Source organism: Paroedura picta, chromosome 3 (assembly GCF_049243985.1).
Source record: "Paroedura picta isolate Pp20150507F chromosome 3, Ppicta_v3.0, whole genome shotgun sequence".
Lineage (NCBI taxonomy): Eukaryota > Metazoa > Chordata > Lepidosauria > Squamata > Gekkonidae > Paroedura > Paroedura picta.
The window spans coordinates 170,471,647-170,493,519 of record NC_135371.1 but is presented as its reverse complement, the minus strand read 5'-3'; the positions used below and the strand labels follow the sequence as shown (position 1 = coordinate 170,493,519).

General features: G+C 49.6%; 1 protein-coding gene across 1 annotated transcript; it reads left to right on the top strand.

The window, feature by feature from the left end:
* Positions 1-4,789: 4,789 nt before the first annotated feature.
* Positions 4,790-21,791, top strand: SUV39H1 (SUV39H1 histone lysine methyltransferase). The gene is made up of 6 exons (XM_077329455.1): positions 4,790-5,004; positions 11,847-11,992; positions 12,952-13,617; positions 16,119-16,265; positions 16,954-17,083; positions 18,445-21,791. The coding sequence occupies exons 1-6, from the start codon at positions 4,986-4,988 to the stop codon at positions 18,579-18,581; spliced, it is 1,245 nt and encodes a 414-aa protein (XP_077185570.1). The 5' UTR covers positions 4,790-4,985; the 3' UTR covers positions 18,582-21,791.
* The last annotated feature ends 82 nt before the right edge of the window (positions 21,792-21,873 follow it).

The window sequence follows — 21,873 nt, the reverse complement described above, 5'->3', positions numbered from 1 at the left end:
TGGTATAGTAGAAACGGGAGAAAGTTCAGTTTGTCTGCTCTATGGTGGGAATTCAGGGCCCACCTGTTGTTGAAAAGTTGAGCATCTGTCTCAAGGATCCCAGCTCCCTTCCTTTGGGCTCTGGGTACCCACCGCTCTCTCCTTCTGAGAGTCAACCTTTTTAATGCTGGTTCTGTGAACTTAGGCAGATGGTGAGTGGGTGGGCAGAAGGGACTGTGTCAGTGCTTGGCTCCTGTGGCCCTTGCTTGGATGCCCAGGGAAATGCAGAGAGCCAGTTTGGTGTAGTGGTTAGGAGTGCAGACTTCTAATCTGGTGAGCCGGGTTCGATTCTGCACTCCCCCACATGCAGCCAGCTGGGGGACCTTGGGCTCGCCACGGCACTGATAAAACTGCTCTGACTGAGCAGGAAATATCAGGGCTCTCTCAGCCTCACCTCCCTCACAGGGTGTCTGTTGTGGGGAGAGAAAAGGGAAGGTGACTATAAGCTGCTTTGGGTAAAGTGGCATATAAAAATCAACTCTTCTTCTTCCGATTGCCACTTTGGGATCACGAGGCAAATTTCCTCCAGGCAGACTGGCCAAGGATTGTTTTATTTGGGGGGCGGGGGGCATCATCTGGGCATGAAATTGGCGTGGCTGTGGGTGGGCAGCTGGTTGTGAATTTCCTGCATTCTGCAGGAATTCTGTTTCTATTCTAGGATTCTATTCCACTCATAGTTTCTTCTGTCCGTACACTGGAAATTCCGAGGAAACTATGAAAAAAGTAGATTTCTCTACCACTAACACTTCAGCCTACATCAGGGCTTGATAAGCACTGATCTCATGCATGCAGGAGCTCTAGCAGCAGGGGGGGTGAACACCACAGCAGAGGAAAGCTTCTATCATGGCTGAAGAGTGTCATGAGGGGTCTAAAGTCGTGGGATCCAAGCCACTGTGTGTGACCACAAAGGGACTAGACACATGGTAAAATTGGTTCTGTACCGGTTTAAGTGTCATGGCTTCCCTCAAGGAATCTCAGGGACTCTGTTGAAGATGCTGAGAATTCTCCCTAAAAGATCCCCTTGGAGATCTATGGTTTTCCATGACTACATGGAGATGAGGAATCATTAACCCAGGGTGTAGTGGTTAAGAGCGGTGGCTTCTAATCTGCCAGTGTTTGATTCCCTGCTCCTCCTCCATATGCATTCAGCTGGGTGACCTTGGGCTCTTCACAGTCCTGACAGAGCTGTTCTCCCACAGCAGTTTCCCAGAGCTCTCTCAGCCTCACCTACCCCACAGGGTGTCTGTTGTGCGGAGAGGAAGGGAAGGAGATTGTAAGCCAGTTTGAGACTCCATTTGGCAGTGAAAAGGAGGGTATGAAAACTAACTTCTTTGTAGTGGCCACAGGGCATCCATATGAGGGTGGTGGGGAAGGGGCTGAACACAAGTGAAGCTGCCTTCTTCTCAATCAGGACCTTGATCCATCAAGATCAAACTGGCAGTGGTTTTCCCAGGGTCTCAGGCAGAATCTCCCACTGTCTGGCACTTTCAACTGGCGATGCCAACATTTAAGAAAAACACAGAAGGCGCTATAGCGTTATAGTATTTTAGCATGGGGTCGAGATGGGTCGGACATGACTTCGGACCCAACAACAACAATTTTAGCACTATAGCAACATTGCAGCTGGCTATTTTAAAAGACCAATCTCAGGTTTTCTTGGTATTCACTTGTGCCTGCTAATAGGGCTTGTGCGGGCCTTAACAGAAACAAATAAGTTGCTATAGCATTATAGTATTTTAACACTACAGCAATATTTATTTATTTATTTATATTTCTATATAACAACAGTCAGTTTAAAAAATTGGAGGGGTGTGCGTGGGAGGAGGGACCCAGAAGGTCATGAATGAGGAATGTAGGATGGGGGAAATGCTAAAAATCTAGGCCTCAAGGTGGAGCTTGGGACCCAGGCCCAGGAAAAAACGGGGGAAATCAGATGGTACCATTTTACTACCCTTTGCAACAACGCTTCTGTGCGCATCAAACTCCACAAGGTTTACTTCTCAGGAAACAAGCATGATGGAGCACTGCAAGTAACGGTAGCTGTCAATACCTCCTGAGCCCAATTTGTGGTTCCTTGGGCGTTGGTGCCCTGATCTAGATCAGTACACTGCTCACAGAAATCCCCTTTAACAGAGAGGGCCACGTTAAGTTCCATCCTTGGCTTGAGGTCTATACCTCAGGGCAGCTCGTAGCTCCCCTGTTCCTCCAGCAGGGGATTGCTCCAAGGTGGAAACCACTTGCTAACGTTAAGCCCCACCACTCCTTTCCCCCTGTTGGAGTAGGCAACATAAGATCGGTGGAAAAAAATTTTCTCTCCTTGATAGCGTCCAATGAATAAACTGGGATGAACCGTCTGGAAGAGCTGCGAGATTTTCAGATTTGGAATAACGCCACCTCCTGGTCAGAAGCCTTCTGATTCTACAGTAGAGAGGCACAATAAAATCAGAGTCCAGTAGCACCTTTAAGACCAACAAAGATTTATTCAGGGTGTGAGCTTTTGAGTGCAGACACTCTTTGTCATACTCTGATCTTCTTAGGGAGGATTACATGACAGTAGAGAGCCTCTTGTGGCGCAGAGTGGTAAGGCAGCACACATGCAGTCTGAAAGCTCTGCCCATGAGGCTGGGAGTTCGATAACAGCAGCCGGCTCAAGGTTGATTCAGCCTTCCATCCTTCCGAGGTCGGTAAAATGAGTACCCAGCTTGCTGGGGGGTAAACGGTAATGACTGGGGAAGGCACTGGCAAAGCACCCCATATTGAGTCTGCCACGAAAACGCTGGAGGGCGTCACCCCAAGGGTCAGACATGACTCGGTGCTTGCACAGGGGATACCTTTACCTTTAGAGAGGATTACTCCACCTACAAAGGTCATCTATGTCTTTACGGAAAGTAAGTTTTGTTGACGATTTGCACAAGGCAGCTTATTGGTTGGGGGACCTCGCTCTGTGTAAAAGTCAGATGACAGTTGTGTCTTTTCTGTAGGGTGGCTGGTCTCCAGGTGGGACCTGGGGATCCTCAGGAAGGATAGTTCTTATCCAGACTGAAGAGAGATCAGTTTGCCTTGAGAAGTTGGCTGCTTTGGAGGGTGGTCTCCATAGTATTATACTACATTGAGGTCCCTCCCCACCTGAAATCTCACCCACTCCCAGCTCCACTTCTGAATTCTCCAGGTATTTCCAAATCCAGAGCTGCCGACCCTAGTTCTGTGAATGCCACAGGCTACTAACACTTTGGGTGACACTGACAGCCGTATCTTATGTCTTAAGTACTTCCTCACCCTCTCTCTTTTCCTCCCAACTCAGGCTGAGTGTGCTATTGACCCAAAGTCCCATAGCAAGGTTGCCAGCTCTGGGTTGGGAAATGCCTCTAGACTTTGGGAGTGGACAGAATTTGGGATGGGGAGGGACCTCAGTAGAGTATAATGCCACCGAGTCTCCCCTCCCAGCCCTTTCCTCCAGGGGAACTGATCTCTGCAGTCTGGAGAGGAGCTGGAATTCCAGGGGATCCCCAGGCACCACCTGGAGGCTGGCATCCCTGACCCTCCGTGGGGTCCAAGGCCACAGAATCCCCCCTCCCAAGCAGCCCTTTCCTCCAGGGGAACTGATCTCTGCAGTCTGGAGAGGAGCTGGAATTCCAGGGGATCCCCAGGCACCACCTGGAGGCTGGCATCCCTGACCCTGTGGGGTCCCAGGCCACAGAGTCCCCCTCCCAAGCAGCCCTTTCCTCCAGGGGAACTGATCTCTGCAGTCTGGAGGGGAGCTGGAATTCCAGGGGATCCCCAGGCCCCACCTGGAGGCTGGCATCCCTGACCCTCAGTGGGGTCCAAGGCCACAGAGTCCCCCTCCCAAGCAGCCCTTTCCTCCAGGGGAACTGATCTCTGCAGTCTGGAGAGGAGCTGGAATTCCAGGGGATCCCCAGGCACCACCTGGAGGCTGGCATCCCTGACCCTGTGGGGTCCCAGGCCACAGAGTCCCCCTCCCAAGCAGCCCTTTCCTCCAGGGGAACTGATCTCTGCAGTCTGGAGGGGAGCTGGAATTCCAGGGGATCCCCAGGCCCCACCTGGAGGCTGGCATCCCTGACCCTCAGTAGGTCCAATGCCACAGAGTCCCCCTCCCAAGCAGTCCTTTTCTCCAGGGGAACTGAGCGTCATCACCTGGAGATGAGCTGTAAAACCAAGGATCCCCAGCATCCACCTGGAGACTGGTATCCCTATCCCATAGGGTGCCTTGTCCCTAAGTGGGGCTTTGAACTCCTCCGCCCCCTCCCCCATCTCAAAGCCCTTTTACAATCTGTTCTCCCCGGTCTTAAAACCACACGATGAATCGTTGATGGCATATATACAATATTTCAGAGATCAGTATTTTCAAACAGATCACTAACTGGGAGGCAGGGCCGGGTTCGACACCCCTGGACAGAAAGAGATAGTTTTTAGGGGAAGGCGTCAGCCCTTTCCCCTTCCGCTTTTCAACTCTCTGCGCCAAACTCTTGCAAAAGCAAACTGTTGCAAAAAGCAAACTCTTGCAAAACAATCGCGGGGCAGCCGGGTCGGCTGTCAGTTTCCCTTGCACGGGCCGCCGCTTACACGGAAGTCAAACACGTGGAGTCCAACGGGACTTCCTCTCCCGCCGCCGGCAAGAGTCGGCGGCCCGCGCGCCGCGGAGCCCATGCAAATGAGGTCAAGGGAGGCGGGCCCTGCTGGGTCGCTCGGGGGCGGGACTCCGCCGCGCTCCCGCACTTCCCATTGGCCGAGGAGCGCGTCGCTCCAAAAGCGAGCCTCAATGGGCCGGCGCGATAGGGTCGCTCGGCGCCGACCCACTTTTTTTTTTTTTTTCTCCCTCCCTCCCGTCTCTGGTGAGATGAAAAGTTTCTGGCGGCCTCAGCGACTGGAGGGAAATTGAAATAAATAAATAATTCTTTTTTTTTTTTTTTAAAAGAAGGGGACTCAAAATGGCGGAAAATTTAAAAGGTGAGTGAGGGAGTGAGTGGAAGGCGCGGCGTGGAACGTTCAAGGGCGGCGGGCACGTGCGCGCGCGCCCCGCGGCGGGGAGTGTGTGTGTTGTGGGGGTGGGGGGGGGGAGTTGGACGGCCCGGGGGGTTGAGAGGGGAAGAAGCGCTGCCCGTCGCGAGCGCAGGAGCCAATCGGCGGCCGTCGCCGCAACGTTCGGAGGGCGGGAGGTGGCAGCGGCGGCCGCGACCGTTACAGAGCCGGCGCGCGCGAGAGGGAGAAAAGTCCGAGCCTGAGGCGCGTTGGCGGGGCCGCCGCCGCCGTCCTCTCTGTCCGCGAAGGCGGGAAAGGACGGGCGTGTGGCCCCGAAAAGCCCGTTGTATAAACCTCCGGGCGAAGCCGGCTTTCTCTTCCCCTTCTCTCTCTCTTTTTCCGTAATAAAATTAACGTTTAAAATAAACGTCCCTCAGGGACGCCGACTCTGTCCTCCTTGGCCTCAGCCGCTCCCGCGTGTTTCTACCGTTGAGGGTGGATTCTCTCGGAAAGCCGCCTAATGTTACTTTCTTCCCGTTTCGGCCTCACAACAACCCTCTCTGAGGGAGGGAAGGAGGACCAAGGTCATGCAAAGATCTTGAGGGCGCGGGATTCGCACCCCGGTCTCCTCACTCGTTCTCCCTAAACTCCCCTATTCCAGCCTGGACCCATATAATCCAACACCCCCCCCCCGGGCTTCTTTATTTTTTATTATTTTTATTTATTTAGATTTATATACCGCCCTCCCCGAAGGCTCAGGGCAACATAAGTTGCCCAGACAAAATTTTGATGGGGACAAACTTCAGCAGACAGACTTTTGTCCAATGACAGCTTTTAAGACCAGCCAAGATTAATTCTGGGCATAAGCTTGCTGGTGGCAGGCCCACTAAGCAGTATTTGAAGGACTGAGCATGTAGGTCGTAAAAATGCCCCTGGATTTTTGCGGCCCACCTGAATCTATCACACAAAAGTTTCTACCCAGAATTAAACTTTGTTGGACTTAAACGTGGTCCTGGACTCAAACTTCATCTTGCTGCTTCAGAACAACAGGGCCACCGACCTGAATGTATCTGACGTGTGCATGCACACAAGTTTGTACCCAGAATTAAATTTTGTGGGACTTAAAGTTGCCACTGGATTCAAACTTTGTTCTATTGCTTCAGACTAATATGCCTGAATCTAACTGAAGTGAATTTTCCATGGACCAGAAGTACATGCTGCTCAGACTTGTGGTTTAGCCCCTCAAGGCCTTGTCTGCCCGACCCATTAAACTTGGTTCCCTAAACCATCCATACGATTCTGCCCACAATTCTGTCTTAAGGGCTCAGTCATAATCAGTGTTGGTCTGAAGCAGCTGGACAAAGTTTGAGTCCAGTGGCTCCTTTATGACTAGCAAAGTTTTGTCCTGGACATAAGATTTGGTGTGCAGGCATGCTTCCTCAGATGCCAACAGGTGTGCAAGCACGAGAAAGCTTATACCCAGAATCAAAGTTCTCACAAGTAAGTCTCGCGAAGTTTGTCCCTGTCGGAAGGAGTGTGCATGCACACAAAATCCTATACCCAGAATACGGTAAATCTTTGTCGGCCTTAATTGTGCTACTGGACTCCACCTTTCTATTGCTGAGTTTGATTTGAGTTCAATATCACCTCAGAGACCAACAAGATTTGGAAGGACTAAGCTTTTGAAAGACAAAGCTGCCTTTGTCAGATACCTAACGAAAGGGAATTTGGACTCTTGAAAGCTTGTACCCCAAAACCTTATTGGTCTCTGAGGTGATCTTGTACTCAGATCTAGCTAATCTAATGCAGAACGACATGGTTGCCTTTTGAAACTAATGTAGAGTTTGTTTCTCTATGACTTAACTTGATGTAGAGGGATGTAGACAAACTGGAGTGTGTCCAGAGGAGGGCAACAAAGAGGGTGAGGGGTTTGGAGACCAAGACGTATGAGGAAAGGTTGGGGGAGCTTAGTCTGCTTAGCCTGGAGAAGAGACAGATGCATGCAGAGGATGGAGCAGAATTGTTCTTTCTTGCCCTGGAGAGACAGACCAGAACCAATGGGATGAAATTAATTCAGAAGAAATTCCGTCGAAACATCCGGAAGAAGTTCCTGACAGAGCAGTTTCTCAGTGGAACAGGCTTCCTCAAGAGGTGGTGGGTTCTCCATCTTTGGAAGTTTTTGAACAGAGGCTGGAGAGCCATCTGACACAGAGGCTGATTCTGTGAAGGTTCAAGGGGGTGTCAGGCTACAGTAGGTCCCTTCCAGGAGGTCCCTTCCAACTCTATTATTCTATGATTCTATGTGACAGCCTTGACTTTTTGTAACCACTAATGCTAATCTGTTTAGGATCACTGGGGGGCAGGGGGAAGATCCTTCAGCACTAAGGAGGTGGCTCAGCTAAATGGCCTTTGTCAAACCTCTGTCATCAGCTTGGCCTCCAGAATAACTTTAGTCGATTTTGGGGGGGAAATTGCTAATGTGTTTTCTTTATGAAAAAGAAGAGTTGGTTTTTATACCCTGCTTTTCACTGCCTGAGGCAGTCTCAAAACGTCTTAACCAATCGCCTTCCCTTCCTCTCCTCACAACAGACAGCCTGGGAGGTAGGTGAGGTTCAGAGAGATTCTGACAGGACTGCTCAGTTAGAACAGTTCTGTCAGTGCTCTGATGAGCCCAAGTTCACCCAGATGGCTGCATGTTGGAAGAGCATGAAATCAAACCTGGCTTGTCAGATTAGAAGCCGCTGCTCTTAACCACTACACCACACTGTAACTATGACTCCTATGTTTTTGTTGGTCTTTGGGGTACTACTGGGCTCTAGCTCTTCTCTACGTCTATCAATGGCTACCAGCCCTCGTGATAAAAGGGAACCTCCACGTTTAGAGGCAGGTACTCTCTGAATCCCAGTATCAGGAGGCAACATCTCTCTGCCCTTTTATTGTTCCTCCAGAGGAACTGGTTGGCCCCTGTGTGAGACATGATGCTGGACTGGATGGACCACTGGTCTGATCTAGCAGATCTTTTCTTATGGTCTTATGAAGGCCTCGTCCTCTGCCCTGTTATTGGTCCTGTAAAGCAGTGATCCCCAACCTTTCTGAGGCTGGGGACTGGCAGGGCATTGGGCCGCGCCTGCGCGGGCCACGGCCACGCATCGGGCTGTGCCCGTGGGCCGCGCCCACGCATCAGGCCGCGCCCACCCGGGTCCCGGCCGTACATCGGGTCGCACCCGCGGGCCGTGCATGCGCGATGCGCAGCCCGGCCCTGATTCCCTCTCCCCACCCTCCCGCAGTAAGAAACTTCCCGGGCCGCAAGCTTGCGGCCTGGGAAGTTTTTTACTGCGGGGAGAGGGAGCCGCGGCCCAGCGCCATGGCCTTCACGGCCCAGCACCGGGCCGCGGCCCGCAGGTTGGGGACCACTGCTGTAAAGGAACTGGTTGGCCACTGTGCGAGACAGGATGCTGGACTGGATGGACCCCTGGTCTGATCCAGCTGGGCTCTACTGATATTGTGTTTGATTTAAAACCTCCATCCTAAGAAATTGAGCAGGTTACTACCTGCTAGTCATAAAAGGTAATCTGTGATCCTTTGACCCCATCCATTATGTGAATGCGCATGCTAACCTTGCACCTAGTGCTTTCAGTATTCTGTGCTCTAAAAGAATGAATGTTTGAAAGTTATTTTTTTAAAGCTAGTTCCCAGAGACTTCATGAAGCTTCAGGTCTGTCTGATTTATTGGTCTGCCTGGGCTTAATTCACCTGAGCCAAAGAATATCAAATTCCTAAAGGAGGTTTTGAAGCTGGAGATCCTCTTTGTGCACGGCACTTACTGAAAAGTGAGAAGAAATTCTGAGGTTACTGGGTCCAACTAATGACTACAAATCGCTCACTAATAAACTTGTACTCCTGTGTATGCTTATTAAGATGTAAATCTTTATTCAAGCATGTTTACACCAGTTAAGTGTGTATGGGATTGCAGCCTTAAGCAGGAAAGTTTTTAACTGTTAGAAAGGTGACGTTTTGGAGTTGTCCCCTTTGGAAGAGTTCTAGGAGGAACATAATCAATAGGATGGACGACATTAAAAAGGGATCTTGTAACTTTCTGCTTCCCCATTCGTAGTTCTCATTTAGTCTTCTCTGTGTTGTTTGCTATCTCACTCTTCTCCCACATGGGGTGGTTTAGTGGGGTACATGTAAATTGTGCGGTATAGCACAGGGATCTGGGAGATGAAAGGTATGAATCTCCACTCGGCTATGGAAGCATGCTGGCCAATCTTGGGTCAGTCACCTTCCCCACCCACCGGCTAACCTTTCTTACAGGGTTGTTGTCAAGATATCAGGGCGGAGAGGAGAACAGTGTAAGTTATTTTGCAGAAGAAAAGCAGGATATAAATGAATAGAATAAAGAATCTCTTACTGCCACCTTACATCTTCTCTGATCAGGATTTTCTTGGAAATAGAATAGCAGAATGAATGAACTGCAGAACTGTGTCAGGTGACCTGAGTTTTTGTGGACCCCTGACTTCAATGTTTGTTAATCACAGTGGTTTTTAAATATGAATTACCCTAGAAAAGCAGATTCTTTGGGGAGGGTGTTTCTCAACAAGCTGCTTCCTCATTTTTTTCTTGCCATGTTGCAAATGGAGGAAACTGTGCTGTTTCTTAGCGCTTGAACAAGTGGGATGTCTCTTTGCTTGGGATGTGAGAGCGGTCATACAATTTGGGTGGTGTATTTGTTCAGATTGCCTGCTCTCCGCCCCTAACTGTTTGCCCATCCATTAACATTCGGTACCAGTGTGTTTGAAAGACATGAGTTCAGTCACCCTCACTGCCATGGAACTAACTGAGTAACTCTGGAAGGCTGACATACATTCTCAGGCTAACCCGCCTTGCTGGTCTGTTGTGCAGATAAAACCAGCAAGTCTTGTACACAGCTCTAGCTTCTTGGAGGAAAAGAACTTTCATGGCTATTTTTTGTACTTGTATGGTTTTTGCATTGTATTGTAGGCCATCTTGAGTTCTGTAAGGTAGAAAGGCAGTTAATAAAGGCTTTTTAAATAAAGAAAGATACATATAAACTGGATTAGGCATATGTAGGGGTTCCCAGATGGGCCAGCTGAGAGCCGTAATGGGAATCAGAATTGTACAAGCACAAGTCCTGTGCTACTTTCAGAAGTGGTTAAGAGTGGTGGACTCTTAATCTGGAGAAGTGGATTTGATTCCCCATTCTTCCACATAAAGCCAACTGGGTGACCTTGGACCAGTCACAGTTCTCTCAGAACACAGCTCTCTTTGAACACCTCATAAGTTGCCTGTTGTGGGGAGATGAAAGTCGATTGTCAGCCACCTTGAGGCTCCTCGTGGTTGAAAAAAGTGGGGTATAAAAGCCAACTTTTCTTCTTCTTCCTCATTTGTACGAGTGAGTGGTCTATAAAACTGGGCCGGCTGTTGACTTGTCAAGGGATTCATACCTTCCAAGTGCATATGTGAAAGAGGACAAAAGCAAACAGGAGATGCAGATAAGTGAAGCGCTAAGATGGAAAGCACATGCCTGGGATAAGTGGAAAACTGGAATGGAGTTGACATGTGAAAACAGATCTGGGCGTGTAACGGAGGCCCTCTGAGATGATTTCCTATAGATGTTTTACCTGCTGTTCCTTGCAACCAGCCTTGGAAAAGTGCCTCTGGCACAACGTCCCGAGATTTCCTTTCCCCTAACGATCCTGTGAAGAAATTCATTTTTGAGATAGAGACCTGGCCTGTGTGAAACCTTTACCAGGAGGTTTAAACAGTTTTTCTCTCTGTCCATAGAATCATAGAATCATAGAGTTGGAAGGGGCCATACAGGCCATCTAGTCCAACCCCCTGCTCAACGCAGGATTAGCCCTAAGCATCCTAAGCATCCAGAGCAGGGGTAGTCAACCTGTGGTCCTCCAGATGTTCATGGACTACAATTCCCATGAGCCTCTGCCAGCATTTGCTGGCAGGGGCTCATGGGAATTGTAGTCCATGAACATCTGGAGGACCACAGGTTGACTACCCCTGGTCCAGAGGACAGGCAGAAAGAGGGAAGGCAGTTCAGGCCATTCTCACTTCAGCTATCTATTATGAAATGCTAATAGGTCCAGCAAAAGTCAGTAGAGTGGTCCAGTCTCTTCTCCCCCCCCTTCCTAGAAGGGAAAAGAGATGTGAAGTTATTAAAGGCTAAGCCAGTGGTTCTCAACCTTCCTAATGCCGTGACTCTTTAATACAGTTCCTCATGTTGTGGTGACCTCCAACCATAAAATTATGCTTTCACAGAAATTAAACCAAAACTGAACAATGGCGTGAAGATCCATTGTTCACCATTGTAGATAAATTGTTTTTTTCCTGGGGTTCCTCAGTTCAGTTCTGCCTCTTGTCCCACCATGCCGATCTCGCTCTTTTCCGCTGCTCCAGACAGAAGAATGCTCTATCTCAATCTACCCCGCAAGGCTGTTGTGTGGATGGCGCCCCCCCCAGCAAAGCTGCTTGCCCTGCTACGACCATTGTGAAAGGGTCATTCGACCACCAAAGGGGTCCCGACCCCCAGGTTGAGAACCACTGGGCTAGAAGGTTTCCAGGAAAATAACTTCTGGGGACCTCAGAAAAAGCTTTCACTCAACCTGACCTGGTTAGAGGAAGAGGGAGCAAGGGGAGAGAGGTCTGTTGGGTTCTGATGCTGGGTGAAACAGGGCCTGCAGGGGTCCACCACAGACCCCTAGGCTAGAGGCCTGATAAGGCCAGAGAACCCATCTTTTCAGTGCTTCTTCTAACACTTTGTATCTGCCCCTTTTCCTCCTTCCCACCCCCTCTAGCCTGCTCTGTTTGTTGCAAATCCACCTGGTCCCAACTCCAGGATATGTGCCGCTTGGAAAAAGTATGCTGCCCATCCTTGAGCGTCACCAGGAAAAACCTGTATGATTTTGAAGTGGAGTATCTGTGTGACTACATGAAAGTCCGGGTGAGTTTCTCAGGCCTTCCCGCAGCTTTTGCATTACCTTCTTTTATGTGACTGGGCATCTTTCTTCCTAGTTCTCAGTTGACGGTTTCTGTACAGAGTATTGGCAATTTGGTGGGGGGCTGCCTCTGCTTCCACGCCCCTCACTTTCCCGCTTCTCATTATTATCGGCAGAATTGAAACGAAGAACGAGTCTCCCTTTTGTGGCGGGAAATCTAAAGTTGTTACAGAACTGGAATTGTGGGGAAGGTGTTATGTAAAATCTAATGTAAACAGATTTAGGATTGCTCAATTCTGCTCCGGATTCTTGGGTTCTGTCCTTGTCTTGGGGCTTCAGTCGTGATTGCTCTGGGAGGAGAATGTGATAGGATAGCCATCTTCAAGGATCTGAAGGGCTGTCACACAGAGGATGGAGCGGAGTTGTTTTCGGTTGCCCCAGAGGGCAACCAGAATCAATGGGTTGAAATCAATTCAAAAGAATATTTGGCTAAACATCCAGAAGACGTTCCTGACAGTTAGAGCGGTTCCTCAGTGGAACAGGCTTCCTTGGGTGGTGGGGTGGGCTCTCCTTCTTTAGAAGTTTTTGAGCAGAGGCTAGATAACCATCAGGCAGAATTACTGATTGTGTGAACTTGGTCAGATTGTAAGTGGATGGGCAGAAGGGACTGTGTCCTTGGTTGGCCTTTTCTTGCATGCCCAGGGAAATACCAATCACCACTTTGGGGTCACAAGGCAAATTTCCCCCATGCCAGACTGGCCAGGAATTCTTGTTTTGGGGGGGGGGGGAAGGGAATCATTTGGGCACGAGATTGGGGTCACCGTGGGTGGGCAGGTAGTTATGAATTCCCTGCATTGTGCAGGCAGTTGGACTAGATGACCCTGGAGGTCCCTTCCGACTCTATGCTTCTATGATTCTTTGTCATGTTTCAAGCTGACACGGGGCATGGTTACCTTTTGCACAGGACGAGGAATACTACCTGGTGAAGTGGCGGGGCTACTCCGAATCGGAAAACACCTGGGAGCCCCGCAAGAACTTGCGCTGCATCAGTATCCTCAAGCAGTTCCACCGGGACCTGGAGCAGGCGTTGATCCGGCGGGGAGACAAGGTCAGAAAGAACATGCGCCTGCTCGACCAAGGCATCACCAACTACCTGGTGCAGAAGGCCAAGCAGCGGCAGGCCCTCCAGCAGTGGGAGTACGAGCTCAACGCCAAACGCAACCACAAGGGGCGCATTGTGGTGGAGAACGAAGTGGACTTGGATGGGCCTCCCCGGGACTTCGTTTACATCAACGAGTACAAGGTCGGGGACGGCATCATTCTCAACCAGGTGGCCGTGGGCTGCGAATGCCGGGACTGCCTTTTGGATGCCGCAGGGGGCTGTTGCCCAGGGGCTTCGCACCACAGGTTTGCCTACAACGAGCTGGGCCAAGTGAAGATCAAGGCCGGCATGCCCATCTATGAGTGCAATTCCCGCTGCAGCTGCGGGCTCGAGTGCCCCAACCGCGTGGTGCAGAAAGGCATCCGTTACGACCTCTGCATTTTCCGGACAGAGAACGGGCGCGGCTGGGGCGTGCGCACGCTGGAGAAGATCCGCAAAAACAGCTTTGTCATGGAATATGTAGGAGAGGTAGGAAGGGCGGGCGGGAGAGGTTTACAGGCGGTGACCCCGTAGGCGAGAATAAAGGGTGAAGATGCAAGAAGGGAAGCCATCCTGCCTCTGCACAGTAAAAGAATAGGTGCTTCCGAGAGGACAGTTAGCGTGTGGTCATAACAGATAGTCTAATCTGGGATTGACGATATTTTGGATGTCTGGGCACGTTTGCCATTTTGAAGTAGGGCAGTCAGCACCACAGTAAAGCGGCTGCCACGAGAATCATAGAAGAGTTGGAAGAGGCCTCCAGGGTTGGTGTAGTCCAACCCCCTGCAGAATGCAGGAAATTCACAACTAACTGCCCACACACAGTGACCCCAATTTCGTGCCCAGATTATGCACTTCCCCCAGAACCAGAATCCCTGGCCAGTCTGGCCTGGAGGAAATTTGTCTCCCAACTCCAAAGTGGCGATTGGCATTTCCCTGGGCATGCAAGAAAGGGCCACAGGAGATAAGCACCGACACAATCCCTTGTGCCCACCCACTCACAATCTGTCTAAAATCACAGAATCAGAGGTGGACCCAAGAACATGCAGACCAAAGGAAAGGGGATTGGGGATAGAAATACACAGACAGGTGAAGCCCAAGGGGGGAAGGGTTACACACACACACAAGATGATCAATGGTTGAAAGGGAAGATTCTGTTTACAGAAACCTCTTTTAGTTCTCTGAAGGAATCCAGTGACTGCTTATGCTTATCTTCATGTACTTTTGTGAAGCACATGGAAATGCTTGCGTGTACCTACAGGCGCCACATTGGGAACCCTGGCCTAGTTCATGGTTGGAATCCCATGTATGTTAGTGTTCATAAAATGGTAGCTGATAAGGCCACTTTATCGGAGACTGGTGGGGCATTGGGAGGATAATAGGATAGACAGGCAGCGTTTCTTAAGGAGCCTGCGTTATCGCTTAATGAAGGAATCTGCTAACCGAATGGCAGCTTCCCTGGTGTCAACCATGTGTCCACTGAATGATCCCATCCTTCATTTTATGTAAATAATAGCAGTCAGCCTTCTGCATTCCAGGCCCAATGTAAACACAGAGAAGCGCTTGGCCTCTTTGCTAATTCAGGTGGGGTAGGAAGAACAGAAAAGATACTGGATGAATCTGCTTGTTAACACTCTGAAATAGTCATCTAATACGCCCATTTTGTCTCCTTAAAATCTTTTTTCTCTCCTCCTTTCCTGTCCTGAACTGCTGCTGGACAGTCCTGAGATTACTATATCAGAGTAAGAGATTACTGTGCGTGGTCAGCATTAAGATACTCTTCTATTATACCTCCATGGCATGCAATACCTCCATTGTACGTTATTACTTCCCTCAATAAGGAGGTCATAATGAGAAAATCCCACCTAATGTTTATTGATGTGGAACACCTACTGTCACGTCCCCTCCAACGGAAATCTACACACATAATATCTGTAGTCCCGCCCCCAGGGACCGCACCAGTAGATGGATCACAGCAGCAGCGCCAGAGCACTGAGGCGCACTCAGTGCTCTGGCGTAACCGCTACCGCTGCTGCCGCCAGTCTTCCAAGGAAGTTCTGGAGATTGGGGCAGCCATGGGAGACTGGTGGGGGTGGGGCCAGCACAGTGATGCACAGTGATGTGTCACGCTGGGCTGGCCCCGCCCCCACCAGCAGACATGCTAGCAGCTAAGGGCAGACATGCTAGCAGCTAAGGTGGAGGGATGGAGCAGGGAGCAAAGATTCTCGCCCATTATGTGGATATTCCACATAAGGGGCGAGGTATCCTTGTTGGTTGATTTTTTAGAACATAGCTTGCTTCACAAAATGAAACTTGTGCATCAATAGTGCGATTCTTTTGAACCATCCACCGAACATCTGCAGCACAAAGACACTTGAGTGGGAGGGTTAAAAATCACACAGAAGAAGGTCTAATTTACCATGACTCGCTGCAGGAACCACTTCAAAGAATCCTTGAAATTTAAGGAATCACTTGTCATCTTCTCTGTTCTGGTGAGGTGAGAATAGCTTAAGGTTTGTAAGTAGAGAACTGTCAATAAAATGCTAATGGAGATGCTTGCTGAAGATCCTGTTTTTGTCATCAATTGTAGCCGACCTATGGCACTCCCATGGGCTTTCAAGGCAAGAGATGTTCAGAGGTGGCTTGCCATAGCCAGTCTCTACACAGGAAAACCCCAGGCATTTATTTATTATATTTATATGCCATCCTCCCCTGAGGCTCAGGGCGGTTCTTATCCAAGTACGATTCAGGGGTCTACCTTGCTTAGCTGCCAGGAACTGATGGGATAAAGCTAGTCTGGGAAATCATAGAACCATAGAGTTGGACAGGGCCATCTAATAGAGGCAGTCTATAAATCCACCAGTAATAACGATGGTAGAAGCAATGGGCCCAGAAATACAGGGAACTGAAAGGGCAGTTCACAGAAGCGGGCCAAGGAAGCGGAAGCATCTCTTCAGCATCCGGTGTTCACTGTCCTTCTTCTCTCCCAGATCATCACCTCAGAAGAGGCAGAGCGACGGGGTCAGATCTATGACCGGCAGGGTGCCACTTACCTGTTTGACCTGGACTACGTAGAGGACGTCTATACGGTGGACGCTGCCTATTACGGCAACATTTCGCATTTTGTCAACCACAGTGTGAGTAGAGTGAGGCGCCACTGGGGGGAGTGGTATTTCTTAGCACGGCATAGGTGGAAAGTGCGGTTGGGTTGCATCCGATTTAGGGCAACCCCATAGGGTTTTCAAGGCAAGAGGTGGCTGTCTGTTGCCTGCCTCTGCAGAGCAACCTTGGATTTCCTCGGCAGGCTCCCATTGGAGCGCTAACCACGGCCGACATCCATCCATCCATCCATCCATCCATCCATCCATTCATCCATCCATTCATTCATTCATTCATTCCTTCCTTCCTTCCTTCCTTCCTTCCTTCCTTCCTTCCTTCCTTCCTTCATTCAATAAAATCAGAGTCCAGTGGCACCTTTAAGACCAACAAAGATTTATTCAAGACGTGAGCTTTCGAGTGCAAGCCCTCTTCATCAGACATGAAGAGTGTTTGCACTTGAAAGCTCACGCCTTGAATAAATCTTTGTTGTTCTTAAAGGTGCTACTGGACTCTGATTTTATTGTGCTACTTCAGACCAACATGGCTACTTAATTAATTAATTCATTCATTCGTTCATTCGTTCATTCGTTCATTCATTCAATTTATATTCCGCCCTCCCGAGAGGCTGCTTATCTTCCAAGATGTGATGAGATTGGGCTGGCTAACAATGCCGCCTTAATCCAGGATTTGGCTTGATTTCTCTCCTCCTCGTTCTCTGCTTTCCAGTGCAACCCCAACCTCCAGGTGTACAACGTCTTCATCGAAAACCTGGATGAGCGGCTGCCGCGCATTGCCTTCTTCGCCACACGACCGATCCGCATCGGGGAGGAGCTCACCTTTGACTACAACATGCAAGGTAACCTGCAGAAACCGGGAAGGGCCTTAGGGCCTGGTGCAGTTTGCGCAATGCAATTGGCTTGCAAATATTAGGACACCAGAGTCCTGTCGAACCCAATTTGATTCTGTCTGCCTCAAAACACTCTATTCATAACGTAGCTGTGGTTGCTTCTCTGCAAAGGCCGGGTAATTAGAAGGCATTGATGTGAGACCCAGTGAGGTGTAGTGGTTAAGAGCAGCAGACTGATCTGGGGGACCAGGTTTGATTGCCCTCTTTTCCGTGTGAAGCTGGCTGGACAGCCTTGGGCCAGTCACCGTTTTCTCTGAACTCTCTTAGCCCCACCTACCTCACAAGGGGTCTGTTGTGGGGAAACATGGTCATAAGCTGCTTCTCTGCCCTAAGTAAAGGGGGCTATAAAAAACAGCTCTTTTTCTTCATTCTGCCAGTCACTGTTCAAGAAAGCTGGGCTTTGCTAAGAACAAGTCTGTTGGGGCAAATAAACAACCGGGCTGTCTGGGACTATGTGTTGGGAGAAGAACTATTTATTTTCATTTATTTGCTTATTTAATCTAACCCCAGTGGTTTACATCATTCTCCTTCCCCCCGGTTTGTATCCTCACAACAGCCCCGCAAAAGGGGTTAGGCTGAGAATGTGTGACTGGCCCCCGTTCATTTTTTTTTTCTTATATGCCGCTTTTCCCTACCCGAAGGAGGCTCAAAGCGGCTTACAGTCACCTTCCCATTCCTCTCCCCACAACAAACACCCTGTGGGGTAGGTGAGGCTGAGAGAGCGCTGATATCACTGCCTGGTCAGAACAGTTTTATCAGTGCCGTGGCGAGCCCAAGGTCACCCAGCTGGTTGCATGTGGGGGAGCGCAGAATCGAACCTGGCATGCCAGATTAGAAGTCCGCACTCCTAACCACTACACCAAACTGGCTCTCGTCCTGCAAGCTTCCATAGCAGAGTGGCATTTTGAACCCGAGTCTCCCACATCATAGTTCAACACTGTAATCACTATGCTATGCAGTTATGATGACAGGTATGCTAGAGCCAGCTTGATGTAGTGATCAAGAGCAGCAGCCCCCAATCTGGAGAACCAGGCTTGATTTCCCACTCCCCCACCTGCAACCAGCTGGGTGACCTTGGACCAGTCACAGTTCTTAAAGAGCTGTTCTCAGAGAGCATTTCTCGCAGAGTTCTCTCAGCCCCGGGGTGTCTGTAGTGGGGAGAGGAAAGGGAGGCGATGGTAAGCCGCTTTGAGACTCCTTCGGGTCATAAAAAGCAAGGTACACAAAACCCAGTTCTTCAAAAGTAGTGTTTTGATTTTATATTGATTTTGCCCGGTTTCCTCCTCCTCTCACCCCCCACCCCCGCACAGTGGACCCGGTCAATGCGGAGAGCACACGGATGGACACTAATTTCAGTCTCGTGGGAGGCCTGACCGGCTCCCCGAAGAAGCGCATGCGCATCGAGTGTAAGTGCGGCACAGAGTCCTGCCGAAAATACCTCTTCTAGCGCCTTGGCAGATTTGCTCGTGAGACGTCTGGCCACGCTTGAACTGGGAGGCAAGAGACAAACTGGCAGCTGCTGCACAAACGGCAGCCTGGAGGGTAAGAGTGACTGTCCCTGCTTAGGAAAATGGGCGATCGGGACTGAGAACGACAGCGGAGGGCAACGACCCGCCTCCGTTTGCGCCGTCCTGCCTCCGCATTGTGGCATCTCGTGGCCGAGCAGGAGCGTCCTAACGGCGTACGAGGGACTTTTAATGGGCAGGTGATTCCATTGACTTGTCTGACTCGCTGCTGAGATGCTGGCTGCAAGGACAACAGCCTGGAACCCACCATGAATCTGCCACGGGCGTCTTCTCCACCTCAGTTGATTATTAGGAAGGCTTGATTGCAGGTGCTGCGGGGCAGAGAACTCTGGCTCATTTCTTTTCTTCGTTGCCATTTCCCAAGAGGTAGAAGGTCCCGCTTTCTCAATGGGAAACATTTCCTGGTTGCCTTACAGAGGGGTGGGAAACTGCCCCCGCCCCCCACCCCTATCCAGCCACTTGGTTTTTTAATGGATTCGGCAGGGCCCAAGCTCTGCATTACCTCAGTGTGCTCCGTACGACTGCTGTCCATCTCTGTTCATTCATGGAACCTCCTCTCAGCGTAGCGTAGCACAGGGGAGAGTCTCCACAGTAATTTGTACTTGAAGTCGCACTTATTGCTTCTCTCAGAGTTGTCCTATGCAAACAGACACGCCATCGTCGCCTCTTTTAACTAATGTATTTCCCCCCCCCCCCTCCCCTAAAAGGACAATTTTTTAAAACGTTATTTGCAGAGGTGAGTCGGGGCAAGGATCTAGCTTCTCGGGGCAGCTTATTTTGGGAGCTGCAGCGAAGCTTCCGACTGTTGGGTTGATGGTATTAATTAGATGGTTGGATTCATTATTCTGTTGGACTTTTTATTCTGTTCGCGACTTAACACTTTTTTGTATCGTTTCTTAAAAAAAAAAAAACCGAAACAAAAATTCAGATGGTTTGAGTGGTGCGACGGCGGGTGGAGAATGGAAACCGGAAGCCGTTTCCAAGCTAGCAAGAAGGGCAACATTGAGGTTGGCTAACTTTTGATGAAGTCCTACCCAGCCTTCGGGGCTTTCGCTTGATTTGCGGTGTATTTTATTGGTCTTCAAGTACTGGAAAAGAGGAGTGAGGGTTGCTAAGGGTGTTGCATTTTTTGCTTTATTTATAGAACACGGGAAGTAGACAAACTGGAATGTGTTCAGAGGAGGGCAACAAAGATGGTGAGCGGTTTGGAGACCAAGACGTATGAGGAAAAGTTGGGGGAGCTTGGTCTGTTTAGCCTTGAGAGGAGGCAACTGAGAGGGGATCTGATAACCCTCTTCAAGTATTTAAAAGGCTGTCATGTAGAAAATGGAGCTGAGTTGTTCTCTCTTGCCCCAGAGGGACGGTCCAGAACCAATGGGATTAAATTAATTCAAAGGAAATTCAGTCTAAACATCTGGAAGAAGTTCTCAGTGGAACAGGATTCCACAGGAGATGGTGGGTCCTCCATCTTTGGAGACTTTTAAACAGACGCTGGAGAGCCATCTGACAGAGAGGCTTCTGTGAAGGTTCAATGGGGTGGCAGGTGACAGTGGATGAGCGAGAGGATTGTGAGTGTCCTGCATAGTGCAGGGAGTTGGACTCGATGACACAGGAGGTCCCTTCCAACTCTGTTATTCTATGATTCTAAGTTGCCTAGTACTGAATTGGACACCCTCAAGGTCAAGGTTGTCTGCTCAGAATTGGCAGTGATTCTTCAGGGCCTCAAGCACATCCTTCTCCACCTGAGCGTCTAGAGATACCAGGGAATGGATGTGGAACCATGTGCCCACCAGGGATACGCTCTACCACTTGACCATGGCCCCTTCCATAAATCAGGTCAGGCTTTCTCAAGAAGGGTTTCATGAAACCCTGGGATTCCTTGACAGTCCTGGAAGGGTTTCCCGAATGAATGGGAGTTGATTATTTTTATATATATTTTTTTTAATTAGTTAAAACATCTATTGGGTGATGTGACCATATATGGCCATGTTAACATGCCCTCCTTCCCAAAATAGACAGTGATGGGCCTGGAGCGGGTGGGAAAGGGAGGGGTCCCAGGTGAACTTGTATTCAGCTGTGCTTCCCAACCATATTCTATACGATTGCTCCACTTCTGGGGTTTCTTGAAGCCTGAAGAATGTTTCAGGGGGTTCTCAGGGGTTAAAAATTTGAGAATAATAATAAAAGGCTACATTAGGCCTTTAATCTCCTAGCGTTCATCTCTTTTTCAGTCAGACCCACATTCAATTGGCTGCCCTGAATATTTCTGAAGCAATGAGATTATTTCTCTCCCTTTCTGCCCTGAAGCGGATCTTCCCACATCTCAGGATATAAGTGAAATGACAATTCGGCTCCTGTAAACAGAGAGCTAATGGAGATTGTGCTGCTCCTATGTTAGGTTTCAGTGGGGTTGAATTAGAAACAAGATTAGTTTTGTGGCCATTGAGGACAAGACATTCAGTTTGAGGAGAGAGCGCATGAAGGGGCTTATAACATCGCTATTCCTTCCGTGCTGCAAGACATAAGAGAACAGCTCTTATAGACTTACGCGCTGGAGGTTTCATGCCGGGCTGCAGTTTTAATCATGGAAGGTTGCCCCACCTCTTCCTGCACCCACATGGGGGAACATTTGGCCCGGTACACCTTATCCGCCCCCGATTTGTGTTCTTGCATGGAAGCTGGGGCAGTGAAGTTCCCAGTGCATAAATGGTCATAGTGGTGCTCATTTTCAATGTGGAAGGGTAAACAGAACTTCTTATATGCCAGTTTTATTATCCATCGGTTACAAGCAAATGGAAATTGGGCGTTCATACTTGGGAAACCTAGCTTTGCAAGCTCGCTGGCACCTTTGGGATTCTGACACAGGGCAGCGGGCACAATCGCCACCACAAAATGGCAGAGAGCAAGGCTATATATCCGAGTGTCCGAACGGTGGCTCTCCAGAGGTCCATGGACTACAATTCCCATGAGCCCCTGGGGCTCCTGGGAATTGTAGTTCATGGACCTCTGGAGAGCCACCGTTCGGACACTCCTGTTCTTCCGAAGTCATCCTGTGCGCCGGTTTCATTTTGGTCAACTTCTTCCCTGCTTCTGTGAACTGGAACTGGTCCTAGTTCTTTGACTGCTAGTATCTCAAAATCTCAGTGTGCCAAAACTGTAGACCCATACTGGGAACACACAATCTGGTATGCACTCAATGTTTTGCAACCATAG

Bases quoted from the DNA above. Each gene is read 5' to 3' on its own strand.
- SUV39H1 (XM_077329455.1), top strand. The intron at 11,993-12,951 runs GTGAGTTTCTCA...CCTTTTGCACAG, and splicing joins GTGACTACATGAAAGTCCGG to GACGAGGAATACTACCTGGT. The intron at 13,618-16,118 runs GTAGGAAGGGCG...CTTCTCTCCCAG, and splicing joins TCATGGAATATGTAGGAGAG to ATCATCACCTCAGAAGAGGC.